The sequence below is a fragment of the Xiphophorus couchianus genome, chromosome 23 (assembly GCF_001444195.1).
Source record: "Xiphophorus couchianus chromosome 23, X_couchianus-1.0, whole genome shotgun sequence".
NCBI classification, from domain to species: domain Eukaryota; kingdom Metazoa; phylum Chordata; class Actinopteri; order Cyprinodontiformes; family Poeciliidae; genus Xiphophorus; species Xiphophorus couchianus.
The window spans coordinates 6,438,364-6,454,831 of record NC_040250.1 but is presented as its reverse complement, the minus strand read 5'-3'; the positions used below and the strand labels follow the sequence as shown (position 1 = coordinate 6,454,831).

The 16,468-nt window shown below is 37.1% G+C and overlaps 2 protein-coding genes across 3 annotated transcripts; one reads left to right on the top strand and one right to left on the bottom strand.

Moving 5' to 3' along the window:
- Positions 1–4,046: 4,046 nt before the first annotated feature.
- On the top strand, positions 4,047–7,477 carry ccdc85b (coiled-coil domain containing 85B). 2 transcript variants are annotated; one of them, XM_028008074.1, is made up of 2 exons: positions 4,047–4,167; positions 4,285–7,477. In XM_028008074.1, the coding sequence occupies exon 2, from the start codon at positions 4,741–4,743 to the stop codon at positions 5,341–5,343; it is 603 nt and encodes a 200-aa protein (XP_027863875.1). In that variant the 5' UTR covers positions 4,047–4,167; positions 4,285–4,740; the 3' UTR covers positions 5,344–7,477. The 2 variants fall into 2 exon arrangements, with proteins under 2 accessions (XP_027863875.1, XP_027863876.1); XM_028008075.1 differs by having other exon boundaries at positions 4,052–4,167; positions 4,282–7,477.
- Positions 7,478–9,399: 1,922 nt separating this feature from the next.
- Positions 9,400–16,393, bottom strand: fosl1a (FOS like 1, AP-1 transcription factor subunit a). Its single transcript, XM_028008072.1, has 4 exons — positions 15,085–16,393; positions 14,139–14,396; positions 11,698–11,805; positions 9,400–11,596 (listed from the first exon to the last, which is right to left on the bottom strand). The coding sequence occupies exons 1-4, from the start codon at positions 15,199–15,201 to the stop codon at positions 11,066–11,068; spliced, it is 1,014 nt and encodes a 337-aa protein (XP_027863873.1). The 5' UTR covers positions 15,202–16,393; the 3' UTR covers positions 9,400–11,065.
- Positions 16,394–16,468: the final 75 nt, after the last annotated feature.

Genomic DNA, 16,468 nt, shown 5'->3' with positions numbered 1-16,468 from the left:
ATTAAATTCTTTATTACAAGAAATGTTCACCGTGTCTAATTTCTCTCTAATTTACATCAAAACAACAAATGTTTTTACCTGATTAATCTCTATCAATGAAATTATATTTTCTATTTTAGAAAAAAATTAGGATTTATTTATAGCTGGTGTATAATCCGCTATAACTGGAATACATATATCTGAATTTGTATCTAAAATTGCTCTGAGGAAAGTTTACCCCACTCTTCAATTTCAACTTTGAGATATTTGGGGCGAGACTTGCAACCCACAAATCCTCAAAGCCTCTCAACATTCTGAGTTTTGACTTGGAGTTTCCATTTCTTAATGCTAATCATGCCGAATGCTCCTCAAATCTTAAGATTTTCCTCAATTTGTTTAATTTGTTTTTGGGATTAACAAAGATCCATTTGCATGTTTTTCAGGTATGAAATGACCAAAATCACTAAACTACAAAGGAATAAGACGACAGACATCCATTTAGTGGCTAAACAAACGACAACAAAATAAAAGTAAACAAAAAAAAAACAGTCAAGTATTGGAATGAAAATGAGCTTAAAAGCAGCCAAAGTCCAAAGAACAATAAAAGATCTTCAGAAAGCCTGAAGAATACCTAAGATCATTTTAAAATAACATTGGCTTTCAAACTATTTTTTAAATTAAGTGCTAAAAGCAAAACAGGAAAGTCAGTCAGCTATGTCTCTCATTATAGCATGTCCAACTATTCCAAAAGTTTAACTCTCCAATTTGGATTAAATAATATAAGCGGACCTTTTATTTTATCTATTGTCATAGATTTCATGAATAGCACAGACAATGTTCTTTTTTTTAATTAATTTCTATTGTGAATAGAAATGTTTAATACGTTTGACAACAAAATGGCAAGAATAATTAGGGTTGGAGCTGCTGAAATCCGAAGGAAGTAAAAATATGCTAGAAAACATTCAATCAATCAATCAAATTTTATTTGTATAGCACATTTCAGCAGCAAGACATTTCAAAGTGCTTTACATCATTACAAACACAGAAACACAATGCAATATAGAATCAATAATCAAAACAAAGCATTAAGTCAAGTTCCATCCATAAATTTGTAATTGATTACATTTCAAATACAATTTTGTCACGGAATTTAAGCGCCTGTTCTCGCAGGACTCCGTCGGCCTTTTTTGCAACGGGTAATCGTCGGGCCCCGTTGAGATTGAAAGGTTGTTCTCTCAAAAGACAGGCTGTACTAATTTAAATGAGTTCACCAAAGCTTGTTTATTTGTCACTCTCCAAAAAGGAAAGAAACACTGAGCTGTAGAGAAAGCTGCATGAGTTCATTAATAGAAAAAATGAGACGTGGAAATTTCCTGCACAGTGTGAAATTTCTTGACTCAGCATAAACCGTTCATCCTACTGAGAAAGTCTTCAGTGGTCAGACTGAAACTTACAATTAAAATGTGACGACTGAAACTACATGAAACATCTGGCAGCGAGATATAGCCTTTTGTTGACTTTTGTCCTTTAATTTGTACTTTCCGTTATTGGGGAAAGTATCAGATCCAGAATAGGCCCCCTTCAACAGGAGGCACTTCGCTTGCACACAATCTGCTCTCTTTTCCTGCACAGATTAATCCATATAAATCCCTGTAAATCCTCCTCCTCACCCTCCCGTTTCTGTGTTTCTGCATGCGTCCTTCAGAATGACAACATGTGGAAGAAAAAAAATAAAAATAAAAACCAACCCCCTTCTTCCACCCACGCCCCCGATCAACTCGTTTTTTTGTCAGATCTCTTGCTGCACATTAACACTCTCATTTCTAAACTCCCACGACACCCTGATTCCATCCCTAGATTCCTCTCAGCGCGGTTAACACCCTACATTGTTATGGCCTCCGTGAAACAATGGAGGTGGGACAGAGGGCGGAAGGATGTGGCCGAATACCTCAGCATAAACCGATGGGAAAAACACACACACACACACACACACACACACACACACACACACACAAACGCCTGCAGTCAAACTTTCCAACTGTGTTCTTTGAAAAGAAACAAGTCGTGTCTCCTGATACAGACAGAATGTGCTGTGCTTTTCGGGTGAACTCCAAAAGCCTTTAGGACACAATAGAGATAGTTTGAGCTTGGAGGATGAGATCACGGCTGTAAACGGATAAATCCAAAGGAAATACGGTCGCATACAGAACTTTTCCTATTTGTTTCCATTGTAATCTGAACTTTTCCATGTCTGTGTGGTCTAACATAGTAGAATTTAAACACTTTAAATTTAAAAGTACAAATGTTTCTGAAGTTGTAAAATAAATCTGTTTACAATGTTTTTACAACTCAAACTAAAGAAACTCAAACTATTTAAATCTGAAAGATAAGATGTTCAAAAATGTCAGATACAGTATTGATGCATATCTATGATGTGTCAAGCAACCACTAAAGATTAACACTTCAGATTACTGGAGTCTGTCAAGTTAACAAGTATCAACATTAATCTTCCTGTACAGAAAGTTAATTCAAAATAAAACCAAACCAAGTCACTTGAATCAGGAATATTTTTAAATATTTTACTTAATAAAAAATCAGGCTTTCATCGTAGAATTCAGATTTTTTTCAACAGTCTAAATTGTCAGGAAAAAGTCAGAGTTATGAGATTAAAGTTAAAATTACATTTTGAACCACATAATCGCTGATTTTTATTTTCCAAAAACGTCAGTTTTCTTAGATGAAAGTTAGAATTTTGACTTTTTAATCTCAGAATTTGGATTTTTTTTTTAATCTGATTTTTTTTTAAAAATCTGATTTTTAAAAATCTAAATTCAAAGGAAAAAGTCAGAATTCTATATTTTAAAAATCTTTCATTTTAAATATTCTGAATTATATCAGATCCGAATTCTTTTTTTTCCCAAACATGTAAACATTTTGAGAGAAAATGTCAGTTTTGTAAAATTAAAGCTAAGATTCTCACTTTTGTCTAGAACTTTGAGCTTCTTAAAAGTATTTTTTTTGTCATTAAAGTTTTTATTATTTAAGAACATATATATATATATATAACCCCTCCCAGCCCTCCCCACCCCCTCACAAAACAAAACTGACAAACAAAACAAAGCAAAACAACCAGGTCAGTGCATATCAAATTAATAAAAGTTTCACAGAAAATTGGCATATACAAATATCTTCGATGTTAGCAGAAACAACCACAGTAAACAGAAGTAGTCACTCGTCAGTATTTTGCAAAACAGCAGTTCATCAAAGGAGTTTGCTTGTCCCAGTATTGCAGGAGAGGAAATAGTTCCAGGATTTCTTGACATTTTCTCTGTCATTATTTAGCGTGGCCAGCATTTGTTCATATGGACACTATTTCCAACATTAATTCCAACCAGCTTTTAACATTCGGAACAGTTGAAGATTTCCATAGTCTGAGGATTATTCTGGCAGCCGTGACCGTCCCCACCTGCACCGCAGTGTTTTGACATATTAGGCGTCACTGTTTGAGCCCCCAATAAGCAGAGTCTTGGTGACATGGGTATCCCCACACCTGTCCACTTTCCAATGTGTTGTAATACTGCTTTCCAGAATGGGGAAATGCATTTACAATCCCATATCGCATGTATAAAGGTTCCTGGTTCCGTTTTGCATTTCCAGCATAGGTTATTGGTGAGCAGGCCCATTCTATGGAGCCTGGATGAGGTGAAATAAAATCTATGTACCATCTTATAGTGCGTAAATTTCCTTCTCGAGTCTTTAATATATTTCCCTTTTTATTTGAAAGTACTTTCAACCATTCTTCATCACTAAAAATGCAGCCAAGGTCCCTCTGCCAGACAATCCCCAGACTTTTACATACATCCTTAAAAGTAACATTTATAAGAATAAAGTAATTTTTATGTGACCTTAAACCTCTTAAACAAAGCTTTAAAAATGAATAGCTCTAACTGCAGGTGGAGCTCCGGAACATTTACCATATTCACATCTTTTTAGTTGCTATTTTGCATCATCTCTTCAGCTAATCCAGTTGAATCATTCGTTCGTGCTTTTACTTTGAAGGCCTCTTGTGTGTATTTCCGGTAGCGCTGCAGCTTCACGCGCAGCTCAGCAGGCTCGTTAAACTGGTGGAGGTGGACATTGTTGTGGTAGCAGCTCATCTCCGGAGGATGAAGCGCCCGTAATGAGCAGGTAACGGGTCGGGTCAGACCGTTTTATCGCCTTTCTTTTTCTTTTTTTTCTCTGTTTTACCGTATTTTTGTTTGTTTTTGTTGTTTTTTTTTTTATAAAACGTGCCTCCCCCAGTAGAAGACACCGCCGCTCCGTCAACGGAAATCTGCCTCCATTCAACCGAAGCAGAGCGGAGCCTGACGACGCGATGCCGCCGACCTGAAAACCCACAACATCTGCGAGGTTTTGCATCCGTGGGTAGCGGGGTACGATCTCGGCGGACCCATCGGAGATAAGCGCCTCCACGGGGCGGATATTTTCTCGAGAAAACGGACTGTTGAGCTCCGAGAGGCCTTTGGAAAACACAGCCCGCTGCTGAGGAGATGATGATGATGATGGACTGACATTAATCGGAGCTTGCGGTGCATCCTCACACACGACCTCATTAAGGCCTGGAAGAAAGCAGCCTAAATTAAGAAATCACATGACACAAGAAGAGGATGATGTGAAAACTCTCAGTTGAGCATCAAATACAGCAACATTTGTGGGGGTTTAAATAATTTCTCAGGGACTCTGTAGGTTTTCTCGCTCACAATGGGCAGTGAAGGTGAGATCATAACCAGAGAGCTGTCAAAGATCTCTGATGAGGATTTGCTGGCCTGCTCCAAAGAGGAGCTGGTGAGCCGGTTGCGTAAGGAGGAGTCAGAAAAGATCTCCGCTCTGATCCAGCGAGGCAGGCTCATCAAGGAGGTCAACAAGCAGCTGCAGGGCCACCTCCTGGAAATCAGGGAACTAAAAGTCATCAACCAGCGCCTGCAGGAGGAGAACACTGAGCTGCGGGACCTCTGCTGCTTCCTGGACGACGACAGGCTCAAGGTGAAGAAGTTGGCCAGGGAGTGGCAGCTGTTTGGCCACCACGCCGCCAAAGTGATGCGGGAGGACCTGGGCGGCTACCTGAAGAAGCTCGCTGACCTGGAGCGCATGCAGGACGGGCTGGTGAAGGAGAACCTGGACCTGAAGGAGCTGTGCCTGGTGCTGGAGGAGGAGTGTGTGAGCAGGAGCGACTCCAGCCCCGGCGGCTCCACGGAGCTCAACCTACCCTGCATGGTGGCCCGGGACTTGGGGGACGGAAGCTCCAGCACGGGCAGCGTGGGGAGCCCAGACCAGCTCCACCTGGTGTGCTCACCTGACGACTGACGGCCTCAGGGGGGGCTTTGGACTCCACAGACTAAATTGGAGGCATTAAAGGATATTTCAGGATTTAAAAAAAGAGGTTAAAAGGTTATTAGATGCTAATATCTTCACTAGCTGCAAATGTGCGCAAAAATTTCCGAAAAAATAACAAAAATTTGGTAATTGGTGTTTTCGTTAAATAAATCGCATCTGAATAAGTTTATACTTCCAGTTGACTTCATCTTTGTGGTTTCCGCCAGTAGTAACATCGTTGTTGATCATGTGGCTAGTGTGATGCTAAAAAACCCAAATCATTCTAGCCAAAACTTTAAAAAAAAGAAGTTTTTTTTTCAAAAAGGTCATGTTTTCATTAAGGGAATTTGTCAAGTTAAATTGTATGGTCAATGGAAAGGAAGCTACTTGCGTTTAATTTAGAAAAACTGCAATGGAAACACTTTTTTCACATCACTTCTGCTTATGGGCAAGCCAAGTTGCATATTAGCAAGTTATTTGACTTGGACTTAAATATTTAGCTTGTAGCAACATAAATAGTACTTTCTAGGTATTTAGGTCTGAGCTAAACATTGAGTTTAGAAAATAAATATTTAGTTTGAAAATTTAAAAAAGAGTCACATGATCGGATTTTGCCACTGCCACAAACCACAAAGAAGACGACAACAGGAAGTAGCTGGAGGATGGTGGCATGTTTTTTAATTACTTATCTGGTGAACAAACTTATTCACGTGATTTCAATTTCTTTTTTAATGGAAACACTGCAGTAGCAATTTTTTTTTTTTTTACATTAGCAGTATATTGACAGTTTTACTCACGTCTGAGAGGAAAGCTCAGCTACTCATTCTAAAGTTTATATTTCCAACCCTCAAATCTCTAAATATTTTCTGCATTTCTCTAACATTTTGCACATTTTAGTCCAACACATTTGAATGATTTTTAGACATTATTAAAATAGTGAAGTTGGCTTCTCATTCACACTGTGGTAAAGGGCTATTTCACAGCTTTTATTGGCAACTTAGATCAGCCATTTTTTAACACCTCTCAGACTTGTGAAATCCTACATTATCCTACGTTAAACACAGATCCTTTAATTTACAGTTTAATTTACATTTATTTTATTTGTAAAACAGAATAGAACAGTTTTCAAATTTGTATCTGTCAAATCACTAACGACAAACTCTAACCAAATCAGACTTCCTCAGCCTAAAACAATCAAATCTAAAAAAAAAAAAAAAAGATCATATGTTTATGTAGACTCTACGTACAAGCATTTAAAACATTTTTTAAATTTGCATTGGTTGTTATTACAAAGATGTGTCTTATTTCCATAAGAAACATTGGTTGGAGGTGCAACAGCAATGATCTTCTGTATGAAACGTTTATTGAGAATAAAGAAATAATTATGCTAAGATCATGAATTGAGGTTAAACTATGGAACTATGAATATATAGACCATTTTCAAGTAATAAATTGAGTATATAATGCATGTAAATTTTGTAAAGTGCACTTAACACTGGAACTGGAAGAGATTTTAAATATTCAACAACCAATACAACAATAATAAAAGAAATAATAATAAATACACAAAACCATAAATAAAATGGACTATGATGTCTCTGCAAACCGAACTGCCTTTCAAAAAATATTAATCATCAGAATTACTCATTTTATTTATCATCTGATTAATTGGTTGTTGCATCAGGGGTAGAGACAGGAAGATAATTGGTGACGCACCGCCTCCAGCCTCCGTCTGGTTGGTAAATAATCATTGGATTCTATATAAAAATGTCCGATGCAAATGAAATGATTTTATAAAGGTTTGTAAAGTAGCGTTTGAATAAACTGCTGTGACATTTTAGAGATACTGGCGTTGTTGGTAGAAGTCCAGTTTGGTTTATTTATTACAGACAAGATATTAAATGTTTATAACCTTTTAACTGAACTTTAAAAATCCTGAGGTTTCCCTTTAAGGCGCTCTGAATGCTGCAACGTTTCTGTGCCACAATAGGATTTGAGAAACTTTATCACCTGACCAATTTCAGGACCTGATGACAAAGTATCTAAGTTTTACAGTGTTTTTTCTATTGAATCTTCTGAGATTTCTCCTTTTTCAGTGATCTGTTGTTGCAAAAAAAAAAAAAAATGGGACCAATAACTGGGTCACGAATATAAATTTATCTCATGCACTGGACTAGCCTACACTGGTAGAAGCCTTCTTTTCTAATGCACTGGAGAGCCTCGTCTTAGATCATTAAATCACAGATCTAATGATAGATTTTAATCCAGTTTTGAGCCATATTTAGTCCACTGGTGATTTGATATTGGCCTTTGCTACATAGATGCCCAGTTGTGTAATATTTTATGCACTCTCTCTTCCTCAGGGCAGGATTGGAGTGCCATATGTGCATGATGGTTGTTACTGTTTTTACTCCAGGTTGTAGTGCAGTTGGGAAAATTTGCCAATTTCTGGCATAGTTTAAGTTTTGGTTCATGGTAGAGGTTAAGCTAAAGTTCACTCAGAGCAGAACTAATGGTTACTTTATCCTGTTTTAAAAACCCAGCTGGAATCTCTTTGTATCAAACTGGAAGGTCTACAAACTTTAATGATTTTTATTCCAATTCCTCTTTTCTTTTTTTGCATTTAACCTGCACCCTTCAGGGTGACTAACTTTGACTCTTCTTTATCTCGGTTTATCTGTGTTAATTATAGAATTATTAACTGTTTTTGGGTTTAAACCGTAGATAGATGCACATGGATTAGAGAAGATTTATTTTGTCGTCAGTTGTTTATTGGTGGGCTATGCTTGTAGTGCACTGAAGAGCTTTAAATACAGTCGGTATTGACTCCCTCTGCTGTTCTGAGCTTTTCTTTTGAGTTTGAACTAGTATTTACATGTTCACGACACAGAATATTCATTCATTCATTTCATCTTATAGCTTAGGTGATTGATTTCTGCTCCTCACTTGATTGATGCGCCCTGTTTGTCATGCAGGAACAGTTCATGAATGTTCATCGGTTTTATTTTTGGATCTCAGTTTGGCTCAAGAGGGCTGTTAATGCTTGTGCCTTCTTAGCGATCCACACAGTGTTTGTGCCCGGTCATTCTACAGATTTTTATATTTATTTTCTCCTTCCACTCTGGAGCGCTCGGTCTGACTGCCTCCTTAATCTCATTTTGCAGCTCTGATCAGAGATGTTGATGAATTAGCAAAACTCTGGCTTCAGTTTTTGATAAATGAGAGTTTGGGGTCAGGAAACGGCCATCAGCAAGTCTAAATGCATTTACCTAATCAATGCCAGAATTGGTCGGTCTCATTAGCTAAATTGTCTGCCACTATTCTGGACAGTATTTCCACTATCAGTGCATTTTGTCTTATTAAGATCCAAACTATGTGAAGTTAAAATACAGCAAATAAAGCAAATGTAATTAAAAAAATCAGCTGCCAAACTGATAAATATTGTTTACATTGCATGCAAGCAGTTGCAGTTGACTTGCATCAAATGATCATTCTTGATTTTTAGAATTAAACTTAGTAAACTGACACATTGCCGCTTATTTTACTAAATTAAAATTTTTTTTATACTCACTGGAGCTGGAAAGTATCACAAACTCTTGTGCTAAAACATGCTGCATAATTCCACATTTTGAAAATGAATTCACTTAAAATTTGGACAAAACTCATTTTTTGCTATAAAGATTTGGCTCTAGAATGATGTGGGTTTTTTAGCTGTATAGAAATCATTTTATTTCGCAAAACTGCAACGGAAACTTTTTTCACATCATTCCAAGTGGACGTTAAGTGTTGTCGTAAACTCATCGTATCTTTAAAGAGCTGTTTGTAGATGGTGATGCTTTGGGTAGGAAGGATCTCCTATAGCAGTCAGTGCTGCAACTAATCTGATGAGGCCTCTGACTGAAGACTGTAAGTGTGTTGAATTTTGCGTAATTAAAAAAAAAAAGATTATCACAGTAAATATCACAAACTATTTTGATGAAACTTTGCATCCATATCACTATAAGTTATTAATATCTGCATTATAATCAAACTAAACAAATTCACACATTTTTTCATGCAGACTTTTCTTTATTCTCTGTGACTTCGTACAAGTCTGAAGTTAAAAATAACAATAAGGCACTGCCCACCAAAACAGAAAATCTAAACATTACCAAAAATATATTACACTCTAAAAACTCTAATAAATAGACGATTATATAATCTATATCAACTCCTACGGGCCAGCCTTAGTTGTCAATAAACTGTATAAATATCTGTAGTCTAAAAGGATCGACACACACAGTAAGGCTGGTAGTTATGAGCACACCATCGGCCGTTAACAACTTCCACAAAATAAAAAAAGATAAAAATATAGTTATTATTCTTGCATTAACTCAGTTCTCATGTTATACTTTAAGAGAGCCTAAGTTTTTTTTCTGTTAGAGTATATATTTTTTTATATTTATATAGTGCATGCAGTTTTTCCCCAATAAAAAAACATTCATTTCATCTTATAGCTTAAAAAAGTAAAAAATATATCAACTTTATGTTAAACAAAAAAAAAAACAAAGAGTGTAACATTCAAATTTTGATAATGCCACAGATTTTCATGCCATCCAAGGTCCAGTCATTTTTAGACATTTTGGCCTTTCATCCAACCAGAGTGGAGATTTGAGGAAATAATGCAGCAATATATCCACAAACCTGCTTTGACATGATTCCCAATAACATTTGCCTGTATTTTATTATTTATATTTATATAAAATAAATATAAGCTGTTTCAAAGTAGTTAAACATATACCCACACAAATGAACCTCTTGGCGCCATGTTTAAATCCTAACAGGAAGTCTGGTTGTTTTGAAGCAACCTGATTAGCTGACATGGACTTTAGCTTTGCACTACACTGCCCCCTGTGGGTTTGGCATGTTTAAAACAAGCTTAAGAGTGTATTTGTACGGCAGAGTATTAGAGCCAGGCTAAAAAGTTAAAAACGTTTAAATTACGAGAATAAAGATTTTATTACAAGAATAAAATCTTATTATAGAGAGTAAAGTTGTAGTAACAGACTTAGTCGTTTCAGAGTCCTGCTATTGATGCTGCTGAGTTAATAACTTCAGTATTTCCTCATCTGTAAAACAAATTGCAAAGTATAACTTTACAAGTTGCTCAGTGCCTCATTTTACCTTATTTTCATATTTTTGTAACACTAATTTATTCTTGTAATATTCTGACTTTATTTTCATAATTTTATAAATTTTTTCGTGAAATGTTATTACATTTTTCTTAGCCTTGCCCTAATATTCTGTCGTACATATGTGGCCATACTAAGAAAAAATAAAATTACAAGAATAAAATCATAATATTATGACTTTATTCTCGTAATATGTGATTATTCTCAAAATTTAATTCTCTTATTTTCTTAGCATGGCCCTAATACTCCGTCATACTGTTGTATGTGTGTTTGGGTTCATGTGATTGAAACTTTTCTGAAACTGATCTCTCGTGTGCGATATTTGTGTTTTAAAATCGATGTAGGGGAGATATTTGTTTTATAAAAACCCGGCTACGTGTGCACGACGCCTTGAGAGTCAGCTGAGATCAGAGATTAAATAACGAAGCAGCTGATCATCTTGAAATGCCTAAAACAGTCATCGTCCTTGTTTCCATCAGCGTTTCGCAGAGATCCTGCGTTTGGGCTGGAACCGGAACCAGTTGTAGTGTTTTGTCGGGCGATCACAGGGTGAGAATGGTCGGCGAGTGCAGGGAGTGATCCGACTGGTCGCCACTGCTGCTGCTGCGCCGATGGGCGACTCCGCAGGGCTGCTGGGCCTGAGGGTGCAAGGCCTGATGGGACACGGCGGGCGCTGCTGCATCTGACGTGGAGGACGGATACGTGAAAACCATGCCGGCGGAGAAGGACAGCAGGGACGGCGTCGATATGAGGACCGGGGTGTGGAGCGACTCGGACTCGGAGGCGACGACCGAGGCGGTGGACGCCACCGGTTTGGCCGGGATTATTATCTTCGGTTTGGGCTTCTCTGCCTTTTTTGTGAAGGGTCGCGGAATGATGGATTCCTCTGGTTCCAGTTTGATGGCTCCCAAAGAGGAAAGTGAAGGCGTGTCATCAGAATCGGAGTCAGAGTCGTCTATTTTGCAGATGGGACGGTGGGCTTCCAGGACCAACTCGAGCTTCTCCTTCTCCTTCTGCAGTTCAGCTATTTCTTTCTGCAGACGTGACTTCTCGTCCTCCAGCTGATCGGTTTCCTGCTCCGGAAGGGAGGACAATCAAGTTCATTCATGCCTGACTCAGGTATTTGCACTTTTTAGGAATTAAGTGTTATGACACCTGTAAAATCTTTACTCACATTTTGTAATGAGTCAGTCAGCTCACGGCGGCGATTGCGACATTTTGCTGCTGCCATTTTATTCCTTTCCCTTCTGATCCTGCGTCTTTCCAGTTCTTCAAGTGACAACTGTGATTAAAAAGAGAAGTACAAACTATTACATATCAGAAACTAGGTTACAGAGCTGTTAAAAAGTATTTACCCCCTTTCAGGTTTCTTCTGTGTTTGCTTTTTTGTATCACTTACATGTTTCAGACCTAAACCTGGTTGACATCATTTAAACTTTTAAAAGATGCCAACCTGGTTTTATGGGTAAAGTATTTACCTTAAAAGTGTTTTTTGTTAATAGAGTTAAAACTGGACGATAACATATCACGATATAAGAGTTTCAAGTTGATATGAATAATTATTGATTAGTTTTTTGTTTGAAATATCTGAAATACTACCATTTCTTGTTTTATACATAAATTACTCTAAAGTTGTTGTACTTATTTTCTATTTTCACTCCGCTCCATCCTTTTTGTTTTTGTTTAAAAATAAGAACTGATGGTGACAAAACCTTCAACTGCTGCAAGATGCTCAGCAAGTTGTTGCTAGGTAACCAAAGAGTGAGTGAGTTGCCAGGTAACCAAAGAGTGAGTGAGTTTGTTGATTCCACCAACCTTCCTTGGCCATTCAGAAGCAGATTTGTTACGTTTAAAGTCATAAACTGATTTCTGGACAGAATATTTCCTAAAACTCAAGATGAGAAGAGCTTTGTCTTTTTGTGCTGTGGAACTTTACTAAAATGCCATTTGTGACTTTCTTTTTTTTCATCTAGTTGTGATTTTTTTTTTTTTTTCTAGATATTTTATCCTAGATATTTTCTTATAGGTTCCATTTAGGTGATGATACTTTTGATTACAAAGTAATCGGGTGTGAGTTGGTACAGAGAAATTAAACTCAACTTTGTAAAACTGTGGCAAAATAGCAAGAGGAGCAATTGCTTTCAGTGCCAAAATTGTCAAGTCAAAAAATAATTTTACCTACTCAACAATAAAGTAGTCAGATTTGTTCTAAATTATTCTAGATCCAAATTTTTTAAAAAGGGCTTTGCAGGTTTGCCTGCAAAAATTTAGCAAATCTTCTAAGTATCAGTTGGAACAAAAATTAGCTGAATCTAGTCAATTCTAATCAATAAAATCTGGATTTTTCTGTGAGAAATGCTTGCTTGTTTTAGCCAAATTTTTCAAATGAATCAAACTCAGATTTGGGTGCAGTAAAGTTGCTGGATAGATGTGGAGAAGGCAAAAAGCCTACTTATTTAAAGACAAGTAGTTAGTGTTGTTTCCCACATTTTCTATAATCAGAAGATTTTAATCTGAAACATTAAAATGTGACAAAGAGCAAAAACAGAAGAACTGAATGATGAGTTGCATTTTCTTGCTTCTGTATCATATAAGTGGAGAATTACCACCACCATGTGTGGACTCTGAGTCATAACAATCATGGCGGCTGAATAACTCAGTATCGTCTTCTTTTTGTGCTTGTAACGTGACAAGTCTGGCTTTATCCGACACCCTACTGAATAATTACAGTTGCACCCTATATTTCCTGCCCTTTTGGGTCCATGACTCACGCTCAGACCCCTAGGCTGAGTCAAGTTGAGTCACAGAAAATGACTTGCCCATGTGAGTCACATGACTGTGTACTTCCTGTACCATAAAATCGCGGCTCTGTGACGTGGATGTGTGCCAATCAGCAAGTGCCCGCTGAAAATGAGAAATTGCTAAATGAATGAAGCTCCAAGGGTTAAAAGTTGCAATAAGAGGGATCCACGTTTTAGATTTCCTCTCACATCTGGAAGCTTTTTGTTTCACGTGTAAACAATAACCATAAAGTAAACAGAGGATGTTTACATTAGGGAATAAAAACTATTCAAGAGCTTAGAGATGTTCTCAACAGTTTCTCAGCCAAATCTATTTCTAAATTACTGAAATTCAGAAAAAAGTGACTCTGTGTGACACAATGCTACAGGATGTTACATGATGGTTACACAGAAATGACTGAGTCACTGGTCACACCTCTGACCTCCTTAACTCCCAGATATCTTATTTTTACTACTAATTCAATACATAGCTGCTTTTACATTACAAATATGTACAAAACTTTGTCGGAAAACACAATTTTGCAATTGCAGTGTTTCCATTAAAAATCCGACATGAATAAGTCATTAAAAACATAATGAGCTATGATCCTCCTACCACTTCCTGTTTTCTTCTTCTCCGTGGTTTGTGCCAGTAGCATCAGCCAGTTGTTGATTGTGTGATGTGAAAAAAAGTGTTTCCATTGTAGTTTTGTGTAATAAATCAATTTTGACGCGGTCAAAAAACTAATTGATTTATTTTTATTGGTGTGTTGAAAGCTAATTTATTATCAAATGTACAGCTAAATGCTGTAGTTTCTGACCGTCTCACACCTACCTGCTCATCATTCCTGCGCCTTGTGGACGGTGGGGTATTAGCAGCTGCCCTTATGACCCCGGGTCTGATGAGATGGGACTGGGAAAGCGGCGGACCCATTGGCCGGGTCCCCACGATGGATGGGTAGGGCGGTACTGGTGAGCGCGAAGGTCCTGGAGGATGCATGAGCGAGGGCTGGACCAGCCACTGGAGGTCCTGGTTTGTCGTGATGGCATTCAGGCTTGGGACAAAGTGGCTGCTGCCTGCCATTGTAAATTTCTGGAATAATAATAATAATAATGAATAAACATTGTTATGTAGCAGAAAACTAAAAACAAAGTGACAAAACAGACTTTGTCACTTTGTCATTATACATAAAAATTGCTATAGTCATCACAGGTGGGAAGTATAACTACTTCAGCATATTTTTACGTAAGTAAAAGTTAAAAGGAGCCGTCCAAGAAATTGCTCAAGTAAGGGTAAAAAAGTATTTGGTAAAAAGTTTACTGTAGTAAAAATATCGCTCTAATGCTATAAATTATTAATCATTTAATATTTAAAAATGACATAATCAGACAGACAAAAATAAAAAGCCAAGTGGAAATTAGGATGAAAATGTCAATAATTCATATAAGTAATAAAAAATAAAATCAGGTGAAAGAACATTTTTCCAAATCAGTTTCCTTCAATAGAAAACTTATGAAACTTTAACAAAAACTTTAGGTGTGTGTCAGAGAGTCTAGAAATTGTACTCAAGTAAATGTAATTGAGTAAATATAACTAGTTACTACAAAACTCTGATAGTCACACACTAAAATTACAAAACATCTCTCTGTTATATATTGTTTTTTATGTAACACATTAAAGAATTTCTACATTAAAAGTACTAAAACCTCTAATTCCTCCTGTATGTGTAATCCTGTTCAACCTCTGACCTTGTAGCCCAGTTTGGTGAGCGCACACCTACCTGCTCCTGCTGTGTGGTGGAAGTGCTGGTGCTTCCCAGTGATGCGGAGTTTGACCCGGACAGGTTGCCTCCGTACACCGGGTTGCCTCTCCCTTGACTCTCGAAGTTTCGATACATCCTCTCCGGCTTTCTGTGAAACGGCAACCTAACCCAATCCCCGTTGTGTGTGTATATAACCTTTAGATCGTAGCTTTCGGGATGAGTCTTGTAGGTTAATTCATACTCTGGGGGCAAGCCCACTGTATTGCCGTAAGTCGGTAGAGTCCAAACGAGATCGATCCGAAGGGGAGCAAGGAAGGGAAAAAGTGTTTGACTTTTGTTTAAATCGATCTAAAACGTCCGAAAGTTGTCCAAGTCACACCGCCCGCTTCCTAGTCATCTATGTAGAATCGGAAGTCTGGGAGTAATTGTCAAGTTGTAAACCCTTAAAGCCGGAGAATTGGTTTGCCACGCCCCTCCGCGCTTTACGGGAAATAGTGTTGTCTGGAATCTCTCACGAACTCAAGCCACGTGGGGCTGACGTCACTGCCCATATATGGTGAGTTTCCTCCCCGCAACTACAAACAGGGATTCCTCAGGCGGCGTCACCTCATGGTCAAAACTAGCTGTTTTGTTTCTCCTGTTATCAAACGTACAAGTGGAAATGTTATTATATTTCCAGCTGCCTTCTGCTGTAACCGGCTCACACAGGAAACAGCCAGTTTCCAAAGGCGAGACCAACTGTTAGTGAGTGAAAGTGAGATGATATGTTAATTTAATAGCTTTACATGTAGCTAGAATGCTGTAATTTAAAAAATACATCTGTATATAAAATGATCGTTTTGAGTATTTCTTGAGGTTGTTAAATGGGTTTGTTTTTCCTTCAAAGAGAGACATTTACATTCTTACACAACATGAGTAATTTCTAATTTCCTCCTAAAACCTTTCACAAGAGTGCTCCTATATTTTTAACAGCCTTAGGGTACATTTTTATCATTTTCTTTCTCTTCGGAAATCCACTCCATCTTGTTAGCTCATGTATACATAACACAGAAAAATACATATGTATTTTAAAAAAAATACATATATATTTACGTTATTATGCTGAAAACTATAGAACATTAAGGTAATGATAATGTTTAGACACAAGTATAAACATGTAAATGTAATGTATTAGTATAAATATACCCTATAAATACATATAAACAAAAAATAAACAGTTAAGCTCAGAAATTATTCTTATTTGTTAGTGTTGTGTGGGAGATTACACAAGTATAATCCAAATTTTAATACAGTGTTTAAATTAGCAACAAGAGTAATATAATAACAACAATATCAATATTTCATTTAATTTTAATGGCTATCTTGTTTTTCTTGATTTTTATTTGTAATCTATATTGTTTTA